Below are 24,943 nucleotides of genomic sequence, written 5' to 3'. Positions count from 1 at the left end.
TATTTTTAGATCGTATGTTACTAATTGTATGCTTTATTGTAGTCCATGTATGTTGATATACTTATTCTATGATAATTCTATGTTTATCCTTTTGTGTGATGTAAATTAAATGCCGAATAGTAGTTCATGCAGGGAAAGAACATATCAATATTCGCATATTCATGCAAAAACATAGAAATTCTTAATAGAGTACCCTCATTTCTTATTGAATTCTTAAAAAAAAATATTTATAATGAATTTTAATAATTTTTTCGGATTTTTTTGAAGCTTTATTCCGACCGATTCACCCGATTCCCGATCCAGATAGCCGATTCGCCGATCCAGATAGCCGATTCGCCGATCCAAATCGGTTTTTGAGATGCCTGATCAGGGTCACCGATCCGCTTTTTAAACCATTGATTTAAAGTAAACAAGCACTAAGAAGTATAAAATGTTTGATATGGAATTATGAACATATCATAATCACATAACTGCATAATGACCACCATGACAAATTTGGGTTTTGTGAATCACAATGTTAGTTAAAAAAAAAGAAGAAACGCATGTTATTTCCAAATAACATGTTATTTCGTTAAAACTAATACTTTCAAAAAACTTAATGCTTTTAAAAGAGAAAAGATTATATAAGCTAATGGCTTATACTATAACGTAAATAGCATTGAAAAGTTCGGTTACATTGGACTCCAAATTTTGCACACACATAGTTCTCATATAGGAGATAAAAAAAAAAAGGCAAAAAAGATATATAAATTATACAAAAAAACGGATAAAATGCTCTATTACTTTCAAGAAAAAGAAATTATACAAAAACGTTGATTAAGCCCTTCAATAACTCAAAATCAATTTCTGTAAAATAATTTCTTTTAAAATAAAATGTATTGTATAATATATATGCAATTAGAAAACCCCACTAGCAATGCGTTTTAAAGCTCTACTTATACTATAGCTACAAGTTTGTTGGCTTAGTGAATAATTTTTTTTTTTTATTAAATAGGAAAAGTATACAATGATATCATTTACCTTTCGTATCAAGTAGCCATAATTAGTTTTGATCATTGGATGTGAAATTGAGTAGTTGCGTTTATTCTATTGATAAGGTTCAAACGGTAAAAAAAATAAATAAATAAAACAAAAAATTCACATCAAATAATTGTGACCTCATCGTACCGGAGGTAAACAATCATACATCATACATTTTAAAAATATATTATGTGTATTACTTTGTGCCATTTTTCCATTTTTCCCAAGTATTTCCATTTGTCTTTTACTTCTTTTTTTTTCTTTTTCCTTTTTTTTTTCATTTTCAATTACAATGGACAATCTTAAATGATATCATGGGCCCCACCCATTATAGCCTTGATTTCCATAAGGTTTTACAGGTATAATAGAAAATCTCCCACCTCAAATAAAAACCACAAATTATGGAAATTGCGCTGTGTGCTAATTGTGTTATTATATGATTTAGGTTCAAATAAACAATTGGTAATGTGTTCAAAGCTAAATGTGTTATTATATGATTTAGGTTCAAATAAGCAATTGGTAACAATCATTTAGAATTACCCCCCTTTACTTTTTCTAGGATGAGGATAGAAAAGACACAAAGATTGGAAGCTTCTTTAAGGGTTTGGCACATGAGAAGAGGAACTGTGTACTTTTCGATTCATACTAATAACATGACCATAGCAAATAAGTAGAATTCAAATTCGGATAATTCATACAAGTAACATGATCATACTACTTTAATTCACAATTGAGAGGATCCATAGGGGTATATTAATTTTTTTTCACAAGATCACGAATAAATTTTTTTGAATAATTTGTCTGATACAAGGCATGACATGAAATAAACTAGCAGTAAGAAAAGGCATTACACACTTCAAGAATTTTTTCTTAAATTTCATCCAATCAGTATTTAGAAGCCCAGGCTCGGGCTCAGAATTGCCAAAGTCACGATTTCGAAGATACCATCTCTGGTGAATCTCGATATAGAAGTTCATAAGATTTAAGAACTTGTTCACCAATTTTTAGGGTTAGCCATCTAGACCTGGCAGGGCACGCAGCCAATCTGAGTAAACAATGAGTCCGACCCAATCTAGCAAATTTTTTTTTAGCATTGCAACTGCGGTAGAAAAAGGAAACAATGGGAAAATGAATAGGTCATGGTGGTAGCATCCCCATACCATTCCACGCTATAGTCACCGGTGCTTTTCATTCCCAGTAACTCTTAATTAACATCTTCATAAAACTAACTCTTAAATTATTTGAAATAACCTTTTAAATTATTTGGATACTTGTTTTAAAATAATAATAATAATAATAATAATAATAATAATAATAATAATAATAATAATAATAATAATAATAATAATAATGATGATGATGATGATTACTTTTAAACTACTTTAAAAAAAGCTCTTAAATTATTTGAAAAAAAGGGTGGGTCGGTCTTTCCCACTGATTGACAAAAACAAAAAAAAATAAAAATTTAATAAGCAATTGTCCAAAAATGACCATCTTTTTCCACTACAATAGCATCGCACGGAATTTAGTACAACAATATGATGACAAAGTTATTGTTGCAACCATGATATGCCACGTGGGGTCACGGTTACCACTACCATAATATCTTTACATATGCTTAGTGATATTTGTAGATTGCACTTGCTAATTATTTAAGTCGAAAGTTGTTTCCACTTAAGGTACGGTTTGTAGAGGGTGATCACTATACAGGTTCGTGGACCTCCAAGTGTCTTTGGCAGGTGAGGTTTTGTATACTATTGAAGTAAGGTGTACCTCAACATTATGCCAAAAATACAGTTTCGGTGCCGCAAAGTCTTGTGATGATATGAAAATGTACGGTGCCGTAAAGTCTTGTGATGATATGAAAATTTAGTGTTGTTTTTAATTATGAAATTTAAAATTAAAAAAATAACGATAATTGAACAAATTTATGAACATTTGAAAATAAACGATTTAGATAATGTATTAAAAGATGAACTATTTTTAAGACCATAAATTTTATTTTTTTTTTATTCATATACACAAATCTTAAAATCGAGATAATCGATTTGAAGATTTTTCAACATGGAACAACCTTCTCTAATCGGTTTTTTAGGTGTACCTTATTAGTAAGATTGACATCTTATATAAACTTTTTCCCTCTCCAAATGATTGTGGCCAGATTTAATAAAGGTTTTTTTGAGGCTCAACTGTTAAGGTGGATGACTAAATGATGCTCTCTTGAAAATGGGTATCCTCCAAATTTGCCAAACACCAAGGCACAATCATAAATAAATTTTTTCCTCAATTATGAAGTTGAAAAATGTTCAATGTCCCATCACACATATTGCTTGGGCCATCTAAAATTTAGATAAACATATATAACATGGATTCACACTCCCCACCTTCTCTTGGTAGGGCATAAAAGACGAACACAAGCTTTGCACCTTCTGTTTTATGCCAATTTACTTATAGTGTTATCTATTCATGCAATTTGGGTGTTGGGGTCTATAATTGGCCTATAAGTAGGCCTCTTTGGGGTCCACAAAGGATTCACACCATCAAAGACAATGGATAGTAGAAATATACTGGCCTTAGTGCTCATTTCTGCACACCTAATCCTTATTGCTAGGTGTGTAGATGAGCCTAGGCCCCTTTGCATCTCTCAATTTGCTCTTGCTAGCTCAGCATGTGCCCTAATCCCTTTTAACCCCCCGACTGACCACAGCCACGACCACGATCACGACCACGACCATGACGACCACCACCATGACCACCACCACCACCACGACTATGGCCACCATGGCCATCACCACGACCATGGCCACCATAGGAGGCACCATGCCTCCAGTTGTTGCCGGTGGCTTCGCCAAATCGACAATGCATGTGTGTGTCACGTCCTGAACCGTTTGCCCGTCTTTCTTAGTAAGCCAAGCAGCAGCATCACCCTGACCCCAGATGAATATTGTTCTGTCACGTACAGGTGCCCTAGAGTATAGTGTTACTATAATCATGGAGGGTGTAGTATTGCTAGAAGAATGGATACGCAAGTTCTCATGAAGAAATAAACTTATGCTAGACCCAAATATGTTTCTTTAGTTTCACTAGGTTTCTTATTGGTTAGTGCTACTCTAGCTTTCTTAATGGTAATATGATGTGGGCTTTCGAGTCATGGGGATACATTTTATGTAAGGGTGTATGGAATTTACAAGTGAGTTGAGGGTTAGTTGACTTATATCAATATCCATATTTAATAAATAGATGAATTCTTTCATCTTTTATCATTTTCCTTTTATTTAATTGCACTCACAGGTCTCTCTCTTTCATGTTGGCCATGGGGGTTAATTTAAGGGTGGCAATGACCCGGGCCTGGGTCTCTGACCCTAGACGTCCTTATTCCGGGCCGAGCTCTATCTGGGCTGGGTGGTGGCCTAGCCTGCCTTTGTTAATGGCGTCGGGGCAGGCTGGGTCAATAGAAGTTATTTATCTTCTTCTTATTCATAAAAGATAAAAGAAAAGGTAGGGTGTTGGCCAAAGCGCAGCCTAGCCCAGAAACCAGGCATAAACTTCGAGCCTGGGGTCGGCCCTCAGGTCAAATTTAATGGACCAGGCCTGGGCCATTCCCAGCTGAACTGATGGGCGGGGAAGTCTTTCCCATTGCCACCCTTGATTTAAGTGAAATGAGGGGTATCTTAGGGCATAGTTGTTACTTATTATTAGAGCTTTTTATATACGGACACCTTTTGTGCCCTATTATTACTATGTGATGTTATTTTTTGCGAAAATTATGAGGAACACCCCTACCTAGTGGTTTTTTTTTTATTTTTTTATTTTTTTAATTGTCCTCCCGTCCGGTAATAAGAACACCGTATATAAAATAAACCCTACACGCTCCTTATATGCATGGTGGTTAAATTAAAGAAGGGGACATACTCTTGGGGGAATATAGTATAAGTTTACTCCCTTAATAAAAAGTTCTACTTGGGAAGATTGTTTTGAATTTAAATTTTTGGTAACTACTTAATAATCACTATTTAATTTTGAAATTTGAGTTTTCTAATATTAAATATCACCATCTAAAAATTGGTAGGTCTCTATTCAATGTTGACAAATTTTGTTTTTTCAAATGTGTAGAGGGTGCATTTAAAAAAAAAAAATTTATTGAGGTTAATCTATAGGTTGAAGATGCTATATAAAAATGGAAAAAGTTTATATAAGGTCGTAACCTTATATGTAGAACTACGGAGGCACCTCAAAAGTCCATCGGAAAATATAGTTTTAATGTTGAAAAACCCTTTGATTGATCACCTCGACATCGAGATGTATGACTATGAAAAATAAAAAGATTATAAGTCTAAAAAGTAATGCATTTTTCAACATATTATCTATACCATTCATTTTCAAGATTTTCATATGTTTATAGATTCACTTGATTTTAATCATTTTTAAATTTAAAATTTTATAATTAGATATGAAAATAAATTTTTAGATAATTCTAAGAACATTTTACATCAAATGATAAAATTTGAAGGTGCACCCTACCTCTACGGCTATGGATGCATCCGTATGCTAACTGCACCGTATAAAGATTGGGTTCTTTAAATTAATCCTACGTGTGATTTTACTTGAGGGAGTGCACAGGGGTTTAAAACGAAAGGACCCACATTGCAGTCATACAAAAGGGCCATCCAAAAAAAAGACCACCAAAGACAAAAGGTGTCAGGGTTGTTTTTATTGAGCAAAATTGACTCAACTGAACCGCATGACTATATATGCGGTCTAAAAAAAGTGCAAAGCACCCATTTTATCGATGAAAGTCGGTGTTTCATCGAAAACAATGGAAGTGTCCAAATGTTTTTTTATTTGAATTATTATTTTTAATTTTTAAAATTTATTTAGTTTTTCATATTCATGATCTCCATGTTAGAGATTACAATTCCTTAAAATTATGTATAAAAATCCATCTAAAACATAGATTTATTAGTAAGCCTGCATTTCTACATATGCGGGCTTGGTCGCATAAAAACCGAGTCTTTTTATTAATTACCAACGAAAAAAAGTATATTGTTTATTTACTTCCTCGTATAAAACCACACTTAGGATTAATATAAGGGACCCAAATTTTGGGGATATGACATCTTCAACCCCATAGATTAACCTCAATGAAAAAAAGTCTTAATTGCACCTTCTACACAGTTGAAAATTTCATGTCTCAAGATTGAACAGAGACCGTCCAATTTTTAGAGGAATAGCAGTGTTAGAAAACTCATATTCGAAATTTTAACTTTTGAAAATAAATATCTAGTGATAAATAAGTTCGTTCCAAAAATTTAAAATAGAAAAATCCTCCCAAGTAGGCCTTTTTAATGAAGCAGTAAATATATATTACATCTCCACAAGAGTACGTCCCCTTTTGTATTTAACCCCAATATATTTAAAGAACATGGGGTGATAAGGGTTTATCACCTGTCCGGTGATGTTATTGCCAGAGGGCTACTTACAGGAAAAAAAAAAAAAAAATTCCTAAGAGAAAAATAACATCAAATAATAATAAAAACATACGTAAAAAGATTTTATTTATGTATTTTTTTATTTATTTGTTCTATTAAAATGTTCATCTTCTACTTGATTTATTTATTTATCTTTTGGCTTTATTCTATTTATTTATTTATCTTTTGGCTTTACTCTATTTATTTATTTGTCTTTTGGCTTTATTCTATAAAATGGAATGTTGTCTCTGGATAAGGCATGTATATCCATAAAGACAAGTTGGGGTTTGGTGGTCCAAGGTGGCTTTCTTGGTGGCCCATGCCAGTGACCCGCACGAGCGGTATTGGTGGGGCCACTTTAAGGTGAACGGTCATTAAAACCTTAATGGATCATCATTACTCTAAAAGGTTGGTTTGGCTTTAAAAATCTTAAACAGTCGTTCCAGCTAAGTTTGTATATAAGATAAAGGAAAATGGTTTGATAGGGTTCTAGCCATATCAAAATAAATAAAGCCTCGTGAAAATTGCAATTTAAGTATTGGAAAATTTTTATATTGATCATCTAGGCTTGAACATTATAGTTGTGAAAAATATTAGATTTTAAGATAAAAAATAGTGTATACATTGTAACAAATTATCTAGACTGTCCATTTTGCCCTAAAGAATAAGTTTTCAAAGATCTGCATGATCTATGCCATCTTTGGAGTTTCAAAATTTATTGTATGTGTTAAAATTTGATTTTAAAACCATCATGAAAATTTATGTGTATTTTGTTTTCATAAAGCTTAGGCCTTATAGAAACTTCATTGATTGGATAATCCATTAGAGAGGGAGAGGGAGGGAGAGAGAAGAGAGGCTTTTGACTTGGATCTGAGGGCGTATACTATGTTTCCGCAAGGAGCGCAAATAGCTTCCGTCATTAAGAAGAACTAATTGGTGGATTTTTTCAATCTCCTAAAAATATCTAGATAATTATTCTAAAACAAAAAGAAAAAAACTTTTGAGTATTCCTAACACTTAAATCTTACATTTGAGATGGTCTTTATTCAATCTTGAGACATTTTTTCAAGTGCATAGATGGTTTAATTAGGAGCTTTATTTATCGAAATTAATCTATAAGTTGAAGAGGTTACATCCCCAATATTTTGGGGTGCTAAAATGAATCCTAGATGGGGTTTTACTTGAAGTACTCCTGCATGAGCAAAATATATTTTGGCTTATGATAAAGAAATTGTAGAATACATCTTAGGGGTGAGAATTTACTCGGTTTGGATCCAAAATCTGAATTTTGGATCTGATTCAGATCTAGGTATTGATCCAAGATTTGAATCCAATGGGTTGGACCTTGATCTAAAACTTTGATCCAAATAGTAATTCAGATTGGATCCTGGTAGAGATGGATCCAATCTAGATCCAATCCAGTTTTATATATATATATATATATATATATATATATATATATATGGATTTTCTAGGGTTAACAACTCCCCAAATTACATAGGATCATGTTAGAGACTCTTGCGAACGATATTTTTAGACTTGAAAACCAAAGGATACAGTAGGATATTTTGGACTTTTTACTTCTAAACTTGAAAAACTTGGAATTTTAAAATTTAGAGCTCTTCTCTCTCACACACGCCTTCCCACGCCTTCTTATTCTTTCTCTCTCGTTAATGTCCCCTATCCTCTCTCTCTCTCCTTGTTGTCCCCTATCTTCTATCTTTTTATCTCTCTCCTTGCTACCCCCTTCCTATTCTTTCTCTCTTCTTGTTGTCCCCTTTTTATTATTTCTCTCTTTTGATCATATATGAGAGATTTTCGGTCAAAAGAGAGCGAGGATGGGGGAGGGAAAGCAGAGAGATAAAAAGAGAGAGAGAGGATGGGGACAATAAGGAGAGAGAAAGAATAGGAAGGTGTGTGAGAGAGAAGAGCCTTAAATTTCAAATAAAAAGTCTAAAGTGCCCTTCTATATCTTTGGTCTAGTGGCAGTAAAAGTAAAAATACGGTTGACAAGTCTCTATGAAAAAAAGGTGAATCTACTAAAAATATCAAAAAAATATTTTACATGAAAAAATTGACCAAAATACCCCCGAAAGTTTTCGGGAGTATATTAATCAATTAATTTTTCATGAATTATTATTTTTATATATTTTTATTACGTACGCCTCACTAAGATGTACACATGTTCTAAATTTCAGGTCATTCTGATTCGTAGAAAAAAATATGAAAAATAAAACACTACCGAATAGTGACCGTGTGATGAACTTTGAACGGTGATGAGGGTAGGCGAAATCACTGTTCATTTTTTCTTATAGGCGTTGAGAAGAATTTTTCTATATATATATATATATATATATATATATATATATATATATATATATATATATATATATATAAGATACTACAAAACGCCTATAGGCAAAAATGAACAGTGATTTTACCTACCCTCATCACTGTTCAAAGTTCATCACACGGTCACGATTGTCTAGTAGTGTATCATTTTTCATTTTTTTCTAAAAATCAAAATGAACTGAAATTCAGAGCGTGTGTTCATAAAAAATAGGTGAATCTACGAAAACTATCAAAACAATATTTTACATGAAAAACATTGACCAAAATACCCCCAAAAAGTTTTGGGGGTATTTTGATCAAATTATTTTTTACGAATTATTTTTTTATATTTTTATTAGGTGCACCTTACTAATATGTACACAGGTTCTAAATTTTAGGTCATTCTGATTTGTAGAAACAAAATAAAAAATAAAACATTATCAGATAATCGTGACCGTGTGATGAATTTTGGACAATGATGAGGGTAAGCAAAATCACTGTTCATTTTCTGACCGTGCGATGAATTTTAGACAATGATGAGGGTAGGCAAAATCATTGTTCATTTTCTTCTATAGGCGTTGGGAAGAGTTTCCATATATATATACATATGGTAATGATTTCATACAACGGTTGTATCATAGTATAATGCAACCACACTTCTAGAAAACCATGTTTATGGTATTTGTATAAATCAAAATTTTGTACACACTCTCTCTTCATCTCAATAATAAATCCCCCAAAAAAATGTTCAATTTGAACCCTAGATATGGTCAAAATTAGTCCCCTCCAACAACGAATCTAGGCATTTATTTGGTAAATTTTAAGATCTTAGCCGTTACTAACTCAAAATCATTTTTTTCTTTTTTAACATTATTCATCTAATGATAATAAAGCCATCTAAAACAATGGAAAAGAAAAAAAATCCTTCTAAGTCTTAGATCTAAGCATCTTATTAGGATAATTGGGCTAAATCCTTCTATGTTAAGTGGGCTAAAAAAATACTTTATAAGTTCCGTCTTCAAATTTTTATTTTTTATGATTGTTCATTAGAAAGAAAATAGTGTATGTTTCAAAATTTGGATCAAACAAATGACTCTAACATGATTTTAGAATATTGTTGCATCATACCATGATACAACCTTTATATATATATATATATATATAAAAGGATAATCTAAACTTCACGACCTTTTAAATTACAAAGGTTCAAGATAGAGAGAGTTATGAAGGGTGGATTTATTAATTTTGTAATCTATTTTTTAAAAAAATTTACTTGTATGGGGTAATTTTGTAAATATTACTACAAGACAAATGGTACTTTTGTTATCTCTATTAGGGATAAAATTGAAATTTTAACTAAATGACAAAAACACTCTACAAATAAAATTTCAGGACACCAACTTTCAAAATGCCATTGTATTTTGGTGAAAAGTTTAAATTTGCTATTGCTTAATGATAAAGTTACCTATTTGAATAATTTTTTAATAACAAAATAATCATTATTTTGATAAATACACTCATCACAACTCTTTCTAACTTGAAACTTTGTATTTTGAGGGGTTGTTAACTCTAGACAAACCATATATATATATATATATACACACGGTGTGGTTTATATAGAGCCGAGGCTCTAAACATTCAAATTGGAGCCCACCTTCAAATAGTGTGGAGAAATGCGGTTTCACTACTAGAAATCTTTGACTAGCCTTAAAATATATATTTATCTTTAATTATAAAATTTATTGCTTCAAAAATAGTATAGATCGAGCAGATCTATGAACACTTGAATAATTTAAAAATTGATGGTAAAAAAATTTGTTACAAGATGCACAATTTCCAAAACTTTAAATCTATTTTTTTCTCAAGTCCATGCATCTAGATGTCGAGATGATCAATTTGAGGATATTTGGGCATCAAAACAACCTCTTTTAGTGAAATTTTTTAGGGAGGCTCTAATTTGATTGTTTAGAGCTTAGGCTCTATATAAACTCTTCACACACACACACACACACACACACATACACACACACCAACACATACACACACATACACACACACATATATATATATACTAATGATCTATGAGACCCTCCTACACCCATGTATGTAGGACCCCAAAGGATCACTATGAAATTTAGCACAGATCTCTAGAAAAGTTGTCACATGGGTGTGGGACTTGACTTTTTTACAGACCTGTGCCAAATTTAATGATGATCCTTAGAGGGTCTCACAAGATCATTTCCCCATATATATATATGAGTAATGATCTTATGAGACCCTCCCATACCCATATATGTAGGATCTAAAGGATCACCATTAAATTTGACACAGATCTCTAAAAACATTATCACATGACTTAACTTTTTTAGAGATCTGTGCGAAATTTAATGGTGATCTTTTGGGGTCCTACACATATGGGCGTGGGAGGGTCTCATATGATCATTACTATATATATATATATATATATAGGCAATGATTTCATGCAACAATTGTATCATGATATAATGATCCAAATTTTGAAGGGAAAGATTTATATGCTTCCCCTACAGCATAGAAGTTCTATCCTCCCCCTACCATCCAGCCGTCCAATTTTGATCAAAAGAGTCACTCTCCGTTTGATCTTAGATCCGCTGTCTTAAAGTATTTTATTTTTAATTTTTTTTATACAATTTGTATGAATATGAAATTTGGTATGTGCCATCTTTTCATTGGGGCGCACCTATAAAAAATATTAAAAATAATTTTTCAATAAAATATAATAACCAAACTATCATTTGAAACTTTTAGGGGTATTTTGGTTATTTTATTTTATTGAAAATATTTTTTTTATATTTTTCGCTAGTGTGAGTTTAATAGAGGAATAGACGTCCAAAATTTGGTGTCAAAATAGTTTATAAAAAAAATTAAAAATAAAATAGTGTAGAGACGTGACATTGTGATTGGGACAATCTTAGCCCTCCATTCAAATGGATGGTTGGATAAAGGGGAGGATCGAACTTTTTTGCTTTAGGGGAAGCATAGAAAGCTTGATCAATTTTGAAATATACACTATTTTCTTTCTAATGAACAATCATAAAAAAGAAAATTTTGAAAATGGAACTTAGAAAGTATTTTTTTAGTACAATTAACATAGAAGGATTTAGCTTAATTTTTAGTTCAATTAACTCAATTTTTTTAGCCCAATAAGATGCTTTTTTTTCTTTTCCATTTTTCTTAATGGGCTCTAACTTGATTGTTCCTCAGCTCTATACAAACCACACCCTCTCTCTCTCTCTCTCTCTATATATATATATATATATTGATATTCTAAACTTCACAACCTTTCAAATTACAAAGGTTCATGATATGAAGAGTTATGAAAGGTGGATTTATTAATTTTGTTGTCTATTTTTTTAAAAAAATTACTATTGTGAGGCAAATTTGTAAATATTACTACAACGCAAAGGGTATTTTTATCATCTCCATAAGTTCCAAAATTGAATTTTTTTTTATAAGATTTTGAGTGGTTATAACTATGTCATTAATTAGACTCAAAGTTTAAAAAAATATTTTTTAAATTTCGTGTTACCTTAAGCTATCTAATTTGACATCTAATGACTAGAAGTAATTGTGACCTCCTTGTAACAAAGATGAACAGTCTCATAGTATACAATCCATTTTAAAAATGTTGATCGAATTAAAATTGCCCAATATGGATAGAGAATCTGTGGGGCCCGGTCTTTGTTCCTGTCATATATGAGGAACCCATGGTTTATGTTAGGTACCGGCCACAGTTCTAGTTGATTCTATCAGGGAATTGGCTGATCTGGCCCAATCTCATTTTTTTAAAATTTTTTTATTTTGTTTTCTTTTCTTTCTTTTTTTTGATACATTTACTCTGCCGGATTACTGATAAGAAATGTCGACCAATATGTACAACTTGGAATAGGTTAGTGGCCATGTTCAAGTAAGTTACTTCCAAACAATTTGGGTTCCTAAATATACTCCTAGATAGTGTTTTACTCAAAGGGTGTGAATAGAAGATATGCGGTCAAGGGCTCATATAGTCAATTTGGGCAATGGCAAAAAATAGCCTAAATGGGAAAACCTTTGGAATTTCAAATAATTCCTTTTTCTTGGCACAATTTCACAAATTTCAATATTATGAAAAAATATTATTTGAGATAAATTTGGGAGGTTTTGGGGACCACAAAAAGATGATGGGTTGTCCTTTAATGTATGAAAATTGATAAAACTGAAAGCCATGATAATTTCTGTTAGAAAATTTTAAAAATTGAAAGCCATGATAGGAAGGTCCTCTTGTAAGTATTCTAATCCCAACTTACCTACCAAAAATATCAAAATTTTGTTGGCCTTTAAACATTATTATCCCATACCTTTCCATTAGGAGGAGGATGGACCAACCCATAATGCTTTTCCAAGTGTGGACTATGGAATCCATTCAATTAAGAAATAAAGGCAAACTTGCCTTTAGACCAACAGTCAAGTCCTCTTTCCCAAAAGCCAGAAGATTATATGTTCATGCAGGAGCATATTGTTCATTCACTCTCTCGTTAAAGAAGACTTTTTGGATCCCAACTCTTTAACCTAGAGACCAATTTATAGATTTATAAATATAATAAAATTTATATCATGCTATATATACCTTGAAAAAATTAAGATCCTATATTGGACAGAGATTATACATGCCTTGAAAAAATTAATATCCTAATAATGAATAGAGACCACCTAATTTTAGGATAGTTGTACATGGTGTCCAGGAAATCTTCTGAAATATATTTCCAAAATTTTGTTTCAAAAGGTCTTCTTATGTTGTTATTTTGGCTAAATGCGTAAGTTTAAACCATTGTTATTATAATCAGACCAGCCAGTGAACTGATTAAGGGTTTTATAGACAAAGCTAGTCCAACCACTTGCCAAACTAATTGGATTAATTTAAATATGAAAATGAAAAATTGTATAAATAATGGATGAAAATATGAAATATATTGTAAAAGACTTGTTCAATCAATCTGGTCAGGCAAACTAGCCAAAATAAGCCAAACTTTGATCCTGACTTATTTTTAATCAACCACCATGCTAGTTCTAGGTCATACCGGCTAAGGCATTAGTCATTTGTCCAACTGGTAAGACCAACCAGACCAACACCGTCTCGATAACATTATTATATAGTGTATTCCTGCAGGAGTTCTAATGAACTCTCACTGGTGCATAAAGTAATCGATGCCCATAAATGAGTGTTCCACACTCTCTCTCTCTCTCTCTCCATCCTCTCTCTCTCTCCATCCTCTATATGTACCTTTCATTCTAGAATAACATACAATAATTCCACTTAAACATAGATTACTAGGAATGTTTGTTCAATATTAATATATTTAGGTTCCATGCTGGTGCTTCAATAAACTACTGATTTACCACAACTTGTATAGAGTTTGGGAGTCTCTCTCTCTCTATTTTTTTGCATGTTTGAGGTTTTGTTTTCTTTTTGTTGAAAGCATTTGGCATCATTAAGACAATTAATCATTGCTAGTAACTGCTTTGTAAAATAGAGGTGATAGATTGAGGGAAGGAGAATTAAGAAATGGAAGTTTTATGGCTCCAATATAAAAAGGCCTCCTGGCAAAAGCATGGGAGGCCGTCTTAAAGGATCATTTTTAAGTGAATTTTATAAGGCTCGTACCTTTATTTGATGTTGAAGCTTTTATTTAATGGAAGTGTATTTTAAGGTTGGTTTTTTTATTTAATGGTAGTCAATTTTGTAAGTTTGGTCCTTTTTTAAATATTGATTTTTTATTTATTTAATATTTGTTGTCCCTTAGTATTCATGCATAGGCAGGGCCTCCTCATTTTGCAATAAATTATTCCAATTCTTATGATGGAATCAAATGGGGAAGAACATGGTCAAATTGAATTTGAGATGAAACAAGAAAATGACTCAAATACCTTTTTTTGTATACGGAAAATTAGAAATATTTGGGACCAATTTATGAGTCACTAGGGATTCTCTAGGCTGAAATTTTGCACAACTTTTTTAGTTTGAAAATAAATAGTATTAAATAAAAAAAATTAAATTTCAATTCTTAAAGGCTTAGATCCATTGTCCACAAATGGGTGATGTGCATTATTTGAAAATGGAAAATTCAATATTCTAATATTTTTATATGATCTTATTAAGGGTGAGGTTTGTATAGGATGCCTACCTTATACTTTACAAGTAAGGTATACTTTTAAATTTTATTGGAAGATGTTATGGTGTTGGAAACCTTACAGCAGCTTAAACATCTATGTTCAACCATAATTATGAAATTTAATGTTTCAAAAATCTTAAAAATAGATAATCTAAATACTTGTTACAAGATGCATTATTTTTAGGACTTAAAATTCATTTTTTTCTCTTTCTATCCATACTTTTCGAAGTCAAGATGGTCAATTGGAAGGCTTTCCAACTTCAAAATACAATTTTCTAATAGATTTTTCAGATGTCTTACTTCCATAGCATAAGGTTGCAATCTTATATAAACTCTTTTTTTTTCCAGTTGACCCGATGATACTTATATGCATGGAAAATTTAGAGCCCAACAAACCTATACTTTTCAAGCGGCTTACACAACAATATATAATTTTTTATAATTATGTTAGCTCATATAGAAACTCAGATAGTGCTACTCTTTGTTGCTTTTTCAGTCCTTGTGGTAACTCTTGGCTTTTTGGCCTAAAGGTGGTACGAGAGAGATATCCAGGTTTGTGGTTTGTAGTAGAAGGTAATTTTCTAAATGTTATCAATTGGAGTAAAAGAAATTAGAGACCAGGCTTGAGATTATGGATTTAATAATTGAATTGTAGGTTGATTTTTTTTTCATGTTTATAAAGAGGCCAATCAGGTAGCTTTTAGTTAAACGTGGTGTGAGTGGTTCCCACATTGTAGCTCGTGATTCTTTGCCATTGTAATTGTTATATCTTTTTCTTTCATTAATAAAAAATTATGATCTTATAAAAATAAATAAAAAAAAATAGCTCATAAAATATATATCTTCATAATTTAAGATGTGAGTTTGGGTGATTTGAAATCAATATTTTATGTCCATTGCAGAGAAAAGAGGAGCAGAAATTTCGAAAAAAAGAAAAAAAATGCAATTTGGCTTCCATTGATAAAATAAAAAGTAAAAAAATAAAAAGGGGGAGAAAGAGAGGATTGGAGCGTTAAAGAAGTTCGTTTTGCCCCCCATATCATGAAAACAATTGGTTCTTAAGACATAGAGAGAGAAAGAGTGGTGGGATTGGGTTCTCTTTCAAAGATAAGCATCCTTATGTTGGTGGGGGTATCACCTTTTGAATCCTTCAAAATAATAAGCCAACTGTGATTTGCCGATATAAGTTTCAGCAGTAGCATATTGTTCCGCGGACCTAAAGTCCAAAATATATAATAATAAATGAGTGTTTCCATGACTTTACCACTCGATCAATTCTACTTAATCTCTATTTCATGGTCTCTCTCTTGGAAATATAAGAGTGAGACTGTTAATTTTTGACAAGGAGCATCAATTACCATCGGATATGAAATCGAGTAGTAGAGAATGTGCCATTGATTGAGCACAAAGTCTAAAATAAAATTTCTATCATATTGTGAAATATTTCTATCAATTGAATTTCATATCCAATGACTACTTGTACCAATAATAAATAGTCTCATAATTTACAATCCCTTCTCTCACAAACTAGTAATTTGCCAATAAAAGCACTTCTCCATCCTCTCTCTATGAAGGCTTTGTGGTTAATGTGATTGGTAACAAATTGGCCATTGAACCAATTAAGAGTTCGATTCAGTTAAAACTAATCCAAAATATAATAGAATATTTATAGAGATGCTTGTACATATTTATAAATATTCTATTATATTTTAGTACAAGCATCTCTCTAATGGACAAATACAAAATATAATTAAAGTTGGACAACTAAAGGCTTATGTACAAGCATCTCTCTAATGTGAATTGGATGAGAAAGGACACCATCCTCAAGTGTCCTCCAAGGTGGAATCTTGTACGTAAGGGTTGGTGACCTACTAAACCTTAAAAGCCAAAAAGTGTGAAAAATCTCCCCTAAAACTTATAAATATGGAAACATGAGGTTTCTTGTAATTAGACGGATTCTAGAATGACTTGAAATTGATGGGGGTGGAAAGAGGTTTGCAGGAATGAGATAACTTTTATTCCCTCATTTTACAAAAGAAGAGAGAAAAAAAAAATTCTATTCCCACAAGTGAGAATAGAATTAAGGGAAATACAATATTCAATACAGTCACGAGCCAAAGGAACCTACGCACTTCCACAAATCGTTTGAAGTGGGTTCCCATCGAAAATTGATAGAGAGAGAAAGAGGTTTTAGTGGTTCCTCATGAACACTGCTAGAGAGAGGTTTTCATGGAAATTTAACGGAGATAATGGTTGGATATAGTGATATCCAAAAATCATCGACATAAGAAAATCTCATATTATGAGGGATAAGAAAATCTCATATTTTGGTCATTGTATGATACATACATATATATATAAAAGAAGATACTATAAAACGCCTATAGGCGAAAATACTACAAAACGCCTATAGGGGAAAATGAACAGTGATTTCGTCTACCCTCATCACCGTTAAAGTTCATTGCACGGTCACGATCGGTAGTATTTCATTTTTTATTTTTATTTTTTTTACAATCAAAATGACCTGAAATTTGGAACATATATTCATAAAAAAGTAGGTTAATCTACGAAAAATATCAAAACAAAATATTTTAGATGAAAAGACTTAACAAAATACCCCTCAAAAGTTTCGAGGGTATTTTGGTCAATTATATTTTCACAAATTATTGTTTTTATATTTTTATTGGGCGCGACTCACTAAGATGTATACACGCTCCAAATTTAAGATCATTCTGATTTGTAGAAAAAAATTGAAAAATAAAAGACTACTGAACAATCCTGACCATGCGATGAACTTTGGATGGTGATGAGGGTAGGTGAAATCACTGTTCATTTTCGCCTATAGGCATCGGGAAGACTTTTCATATATATATATATATATATATATATATATATATATATGGGATGAAAAGGAAACAATAGGTACACCCTATTTCAGTCTCTAAGATAAAAGAGGAAAGAATAGACATGCTTGTGCCTATTTCAGCCCACTAGCTCATATGATCATATGTGTTTATATGAACCCAATGGCTCATATTGAATCTGGGACGATCTGACAGTCACGACTTCATTTCGTATTTTAATTTTAATTTTAATTTTTTTTTATAAATCCAAATAATTTTAAATTTTAAACGTGTATTTTTAGAAAATATGAAAATATAATAAAAATATCCAAAAATAATTTGCAATAAATAAATTGATCAAAATACTACTGAAATATTTCATGGGTTGGTCAATTTTATTTTTTACAAATTATTTTTAAAATAATTTTATTAAGTACGCCTTGATAAGAAGAATGGACATCTAAAATTTCAAGTTATTTGAATTCGTAAAAATTTAAATAAATTCAAACACGAAATGAGATCGTCACCGTCAGATCGGCTTAGATTGAATGTGGGCCGTTAAGTTCATATGTTCATATGAGCTAGTGGGTAAGTATATAATGAGACCATTTATCTTCTGTACAATGTGGTCACAATTAATCTTGACCATTAGATATGAAATTAGGTAGCTGTGTTTATTTCATTAACTAAACTCAAAGTTCAAAAGAAATTTTCTCGAACTTTATGACACACCCAAACAATCAAACTGTTTTAAGTAATTGTGACCTCCCTATACCAAAAATAATGGGATCATATATATATCACACTCACTTTGTTCTTGAACTCTCAATATCTAATCAAATTATACGAGGACCCCTCTTCATTAATTGTACACTGTCTCTCTCTCTCTCCACCCTCATGCATGGGTCTTAGAAATTCGTCCTCATTATCCGTTAGGATTTCAGAACACGATTAAATGCAGAAACGGAATCCCAAAAAATAGGATCCCACCATGAAGATGTACTTATCAAGTTAGAAACAAGCTAGAAATAAAATATGTGAGAGTTCTAGATAGACACCAACATTTATTGATAATTACCAACTAATCTTACCTTAATTCTAGACACCTAAGAGATATATACACTAACACTCCTCTTCAAACTCAAGATACTTGACACAAAGCAGCTAGAGTTTAAACAATAAGTTGTACAAACGAACGAGTTGAATATTTAAGTCTTCACGTGCATGGCATGACCAATAGAAGCAATGGTCTCTATTATCAGATTGCTTGAACAACAAGCACATAAAGCAGTGGTTGATCAACATCTCTCAGGAACAATAAACGACTGAGAAAACAGAATGGCACTTAGAAGAGCCAACTGAACTCAGTGTGGATCTGAGACAGATTTAACAACTCGTAGTCCGAGATTGATTCAGCAACTCGCAGTCCGAGACAGATTCAGCAACTCGCAGTCCGAGACAGATTCAGCAACTCACAGTTCAGAACATAGGCTAGAACATAGACAAATGTTGTTTTGCAGAGGTTCGAAACACGACTCGGAGGCCTTTGGCAGTGCTTCCTTGGTTTATGAGTTTATCTCTCTCAATTGCGAATGCTGATTGATTCAACTATGGACGAAGGAGAGAGCTGAAGTTTTTGTGCAAAGGGGAAGTCTTCATTAGATAATGCTCAGGAAAATCAACTTGAAATCCAAAAGTTTCATTGGCATATTGAGTTCCTGGTGCACCATGAACTTCAATAACCCACCTTTGTAGATTATCAGTGACTTTGTGCTTGAATCGAGCAGGTGGATTGACTTTGCCATTCCACATGCTCTTTCTGGAGTCTATTGCATCCGATCTTACTCAGGGCCTTGCGAGATCCAAAGGCTCTCATGCTTGAGAAGGGGAAGAGAGTGGGAAGGGTCAAAATGTTTACCGCCAGAGAGAGAGAGACAGAGGGGAGGTTTAAAAGGAAACCGCCCTGGACACATACCTGTCTTTTTTCCTTTGATGGTACTGTCGAGATCAAGGGTCAGATTTTCCTGCAACAAGCAAATTCGAATTACAGACCTGCAAAAGGGTTCGCAACGGTTTCACAAAGTTGCAAACCAAAGCAAAGTATTAGAATGTGAGAAGTTTGCAAATTTGCAAAGCAAACTTGTAGTGATTGAATCAAGGAAATTTGCAAGCAAAGCATAACAAATCTTAGTTACACGGGCAGCAGGTGGCTTCACAAACAATTTTGCAAATTATCAAGAGAGAAGAAAATCTATACGGATCACCTAAATAAAGAAAATCCGACTTTGTGTCGAGATCACTTTAGAGAGAGAAATACAACATCAGAGAGGGTGCAGCTGTTTGGCAGATAGTCAGAACGAATATGAATTCGAGCTCAGATCCAATAACCTCAAATTTGATGTACGAGCTCAGATCTGAGGTTGAGGAGCCTATGGCTCTAAAACCATGTTAGAAGATCAGAATACTGCAGAGAACTCTCTCTTTATTGATTAGTAAAGAATATACAAGACCAGTATAAATATACGGCTGACAGTTCTGGATAGACACCAACATTTATTGATCATTACTAACTAATCTTATCATAATCTTAGATACCTAATAGATATATATATGTGAGCAGTAATATGAGAAATAAAGCATAAAACACACATACCACAACAATATTTATGTGGTTCACTTCAAAAGAGTTGCATCCATATGCATAGCAAACTGAAATCCACTACACCAATTAAAATTATATCACATATTTTGAGACATGACAAACTGAAATCCATTATACTAATTAAAGTTACATTACATATTTTAAGACACAGATTTACCTCATTAACCCTCCACAAACTGAAATCCACTGTCTAGAAAGAAAAACTGAAAAAAAAACTACCCAAAATATAAGTAGAAACCGCTTCTCTACAAGAACCAGCTTCTACGAGGAACTTTCTCTTTATAGAAAGCTCTCTTCTCTCTAAAAGAATGCCTTGCCTATGTATTAATAGGATATGAAGCTCTTTTCTCAGTAAGTGGAGGCCTTACCTCTCATATAAGGCTACTTTGCCTTGCTGGATAAGAAGCTTGTTTCTCTTGCATCTCATGTAAAGCCACCTTACCCTGCCTCTCATGTCAAAGGGATAGGAAGCCCTCTTCTGGTTAAGGGTGTATTTATCAAAATAATCATTATTTTTTTATTAAAAAATTATTTAAATATGTAACTTTACCATTAAGCAATGACAAATTTAAAATTTTCACAAAAGTATAATGGTATTTTAGAAGTTAGTGTTATAAAATTTTATTTGTAGAGTGTCATTGTCATTTAGTTAAATATTAAATTTTATCCATTATGGAGATGACAAAAATACCTTTTGTCTTGTAATAATATTTACAAATTTGCCCCACAAAAGTAATTTTTTTAAAAAAATAAACAACAAATTAATAAATCCACCCTTCACAACTCTCTCTATCTTGAACCTTTGTAATTTGAATGGTTGTGAAGTTTAGAATATCCCTATAATATATATATATATTTATAATATTTGTAATTTGAAGGGTTGTGAAGTTTAGAATATCCGTATACATAGAAAAACTCTTCCCAACGCCTATAGGCTAAAATGAATAATGATTTAGCCTACCCTCATCACCATCTAAACTTTATCGTATGGTCACAGTTGTCCGATAGTGTTTCAATTTTTATTTTTTTTCTAAAAATCCAAATTTCAGATCATTCTGATTAGTAAAATAAAAATAAAAAACTAAATTACTACCGGACAATTGTGATCATGTGATGAAATTTGGATGGTGATGAGATAGGAGAAATCACTGTTCATTTTCGTATAGGTATATATAAGTAATGATCCTATGAAACTTTCCCTCATCCATGTGAATAGGATCCAGAGGATTACCATTAAATTTGGCATAAATCTTTAGAAAAGTTATCACATGAATATGAGATTTGACTTTCTATAAATGTATGTCAAATTTAATGGTGATATTTTGGAGTCGTACAATGATCTTTTTGAGATCGTATACAGATGGATGTAAAAAAGAGGCCATTTCTATATATACATATATATTAAAAAATTATGGGATTGCAGGGTAGATGAAAGAGAGAGAGAGAGCGCTCAGGGACCAGAATCAATTCCATTCTAGAAGAAGTTTTCCCTCTCTCTGTTTTTCAGTCAAACCTGCCTCGTTCCTCAACTTATAAACTCTTAAATCTCGACGCTCGAAATTGGTGTTGAAACATAACATACTCTCTACCCCGCCACCCACTTCCTTCTCTTCTCTTCTCTTCTCTTCTCTTCTCTCTTTCACACTGCTAATCCCTAATCTCTCAACTACTCTCACTCTTAGAGTTTCAACCCCTAAACCAAGTCTCAGAGCCCCCTCCCCTCCCCTCCCCTCCCCTCTGTCTCTACAGTGGGCAAGGTTCAATGAAGCGGCGGCCCACAATCTGAACCCAACCCGATAGAAGCTATCATGGCGCCCACGTGGACAAGACAGCATCCTTCTCTCCCATCTGCTCAATCAATCTAGAGTGAGTAATCGAATGTGAAAAAAGGGTTCGTAATGACGGGGCAGCCCGCCATGATGAGACTCTCCGGGTGCCGCCACCGCGTGCAGGCCACGCCCCTCGCTCGCCCACCGCGCCCCCTGCGACCGCACCTCGCCCTCGCCTGGCGCGGCTCCGGCAAGGACAAGGTGGTGGTGGTCATGGGCGCCACGGGCACTGGCAAGAGCCGCCTCTCCATCGACCTCGCCGCCCGCTTCCCAGCAGAGATCATCAACGCTGACAAAATGCAGCTCTATCAGGGCCTAGACATAGTCACCAACAAAGTCCCTGTAGAAGAGCGGAGGGGCGTCCCCCATCACCTGCTCGGTACCTTGGACCCCAAATCCCACCAAGACTTCGACTGCAACGATTTCCGGGACTTGGCCTCCCAGGCGGTCCTCTCCATCTCGTCACGCGGCCACCTTCCCATTGTCGCAGGTGGATCCAACTCCTACATAGACGCTCTGGTGTCCGGGCCGGCTCCGGGCCAAATGAGATACGAGTGCTGCTTCCTCTGGGTTGACGCCGCCCTTCCGGTGCTCCATCAGTTTGTAAGCGATCGGGTGGAGGACATGGTGGAGGCCGGCCTTGTGGCCGATGTGCGAGCTCTGTTCGATACAAGTGGTGGCCGGGTCGACTTCTCCCGTGGCCTCGGCAAAGCCATTGGCGTCCCAGAGATGGACAGGCTCATCAAATCGGAGAGGCAGGCGTCCCTCTCTCTCCACGAAAGGGCGGCCCTGATACGGGAAGCGATGGAGGAGATCAAGGCGAACACATGTAAGCTGGCCTGCTGCCAATTGCAGAAGATTCAGAGGCTGAGGAGCCTCCGGGGGTGGGAGCTGCACCGGCTCGATGCCACCGCAGTGCTCGACGCCGCAGACCGGCCCAGCGCCGACGAGGCGTGGGAGAGGCTCGTTGTGCAGCCGAGCGCCCGTGTGGTGCGCCGCTTCCTCACAGCCACCGCCGTGGCGCCGATGCCGGCCCTCGAGCGAGCCCCCGCAGGCCGCATCGCTTAACGACCGGGGCTCAGGCAGGGGTCCTCACGCGTGCGATCTCATTTTCTGGTCATATTTTAAAAATAAAAAAAAATGGTCTCTTTCGAGGCCGTTATCTGTGAGAGGAACAGTTTTGGCGTGCCCTCCTCTGCTGGGATAGTGGGGGTAACAACCTGGCAAATTGATCGTATGCACGTGTGATGCCACCGGATTCTTCCAATTTCCCGCCGGCGAGTTTTTGAATTATGGCGCCGTTCGGAAATGCCGGCCTTGTGTAAAGTAAAAATCTCCCTCTTTTTTTTTTTTTGGGTTCTCTCTCTCTTTAGTATATTTTGGGTTTTCTCTCTCTACTCTTTACTCTCTAGTATCTTGGGGTTCTCTCTCTTTATTTTCTGTGGGTCTCTCTCTCTCTTTTAGTATTTTGAGGGTGTTCTCTCTCTACTCTTCTCTCTCAGTTGTTTGGGTTTTCTCTCTCTTAGTTTTTTTTGGGGGCTCTCTCTACTAACTTTTGGATCTCTCTCTAGTTTCTTGGCTCTTCTCTCTCTCTCTCTCTCTCTCTAACTTTTTGGGGTCTCTCGCTCTCGTATATTGGGGCTCTCCCCTCTCTTCTCTTCTCTTATCTAAATTTTTGGGTCCTACACTTAAACAATGCCTACTCTACTTGCCTGTAGCAGCATAGTGATATTTAAAATAGAAAAGAATAGCAAAAAGCTATTTACTGTGCATCTTCTTTAATGCGGTATTAATGTATTATTAATGCATTCTCAATGAGACAAAAAATTGGAAAACGGGCGTCCGTACTGTGTGCAGGGAATGGACGGCTGATATTTTTCCGAAAATCGCGATCGTTGGTTTGATGGCTTGCCTTTTGGAAACGAAATGTTTGACCTCGTGGTTGCACCTAAATTAAAGGCAAATTGGCAGCTATCTGATGGTCAATTGCGCTAGTTTACTGATCTCTTTAATGCTGACCGTCCAATCCATCCTAATTTGGCTTGACTGTTTGGTTAATCTTCCACCCAGTTTTACCCCTAAAAAAAAATACACCCTATTTCATGGGTCAAATATCTAATGAGAAAATTATCAAAACACTCATGTGAAATGAACTATTTAATAATGTACTTATATGGTTTGATTTAATTTTAGAATACCCATAAATAATCTACCACGATTAGCTGAAATAGTACCAAGGGCATAAGGGATTGCACACGATGAGACTATTATTTATAACCATCCTGAAATTTGAGAGCTTGGATGTGTAATAGAGTTCATAAAAAATTTAAAAAAAATTGAGCTTGGTCAATGGAATAAATGTAGCCACCCAAATTCGCATCTCATGATTAAGGTTAACTGTGACCGCCTTATAACAAAAGTAAACAGTCTTATGGCATACTTTTCCAAAGTATAAAATACTTTTGTGGGTGAATAAAAGCATAAAATGCTAAAGATTGCATCTCTCATGTTTGATAAATTTCCCATCTCTAACTTTGTCATGTTTCAAATACTCCTACTGGTTAAGCAATTCTACATTTTAGTTGGTATGTAAAAAGAAAAT

General features: G+C 34.1%; 2 protein-coding genes and 1 long non-coding RNA gene across 3 annotated transcripts; 2 read left to right on the top strand and 1 right to left on the bottom strand.

Moving 5' to 3' along the window:
* Nucleotides 1–3,552: 3,552 nt before the first annotated feature.
* LOC18440578 (Tetratricopeptide repeat (TPR)-like superfamily protein) lies at nt 3,553–4,283 on the top strand. The gene has a single exon (XM_006850716.3). The coding sequence runs from the start codon at nt 3,570–3,572 to the stop codon at nt 3,996–3,998; it is 429 nt and encodes a 142-aa protein (XP_006850779.1). The 5' UTR covers nt 3,553–3,569; the 3' UTR covers nt 3,999–4,283.
* Nucleotides 4,284–18,897: 14,614 nt separating this feature from the next.
* On the bottom strand, nt 18,898–20,047 carry LOC148783960 (uncharacterized). The gene is made up of 3 exons (XR_016043524.1): nt 19,826–20,047; nt 19,598–19,727; nt 18,898–19,477 (listed from the first exon to the last, which is right to left on the bottom strand). It is a non-coding gene; the product is annotated as an uncharacterized LOC148783960 (long non-coding RNA).
* Nucleotides 20,048–21,720: 1,673 nt separating this feature from the next.
* Nucleotides 21,721–24,176, top strand: IPT5 (isopentenyltransferase 5). Its single transcript, XM_006850717.4, has one exon. The coding sequence runs from the start codon at nt 22,411–22,413 to the stop codon at nt 23,407–23,409; it is 999 nt and encodes a 332-aa protein (XP_006850780.1). The 5' UTR covers nt 21,721–22,410; the 3' UTR covers nt 23,410–24,176.
* Nucleotides 24,177–24,943: the final 767 nt, after the last annotated feature.

Source organism: Amborella trichopoda, chromosome 1 (assembly GCF_054954075.1).
Source record: "Amborella trichopoda isolate Santa Cruz 75 chromosome 1, AtrichopodaSantaCruz75HAP2 v2.0, whole genome shotgun sequence".
NCBI lineage: Eukaryota > Viridiplantae > Streptophyta > Magnoliopsida > Amborellales > Amborellaceae > Amborella > Amborella trichopoda.
This window is presented reverse-complemented; position numbering and strand designations above follow the sequence as displayed.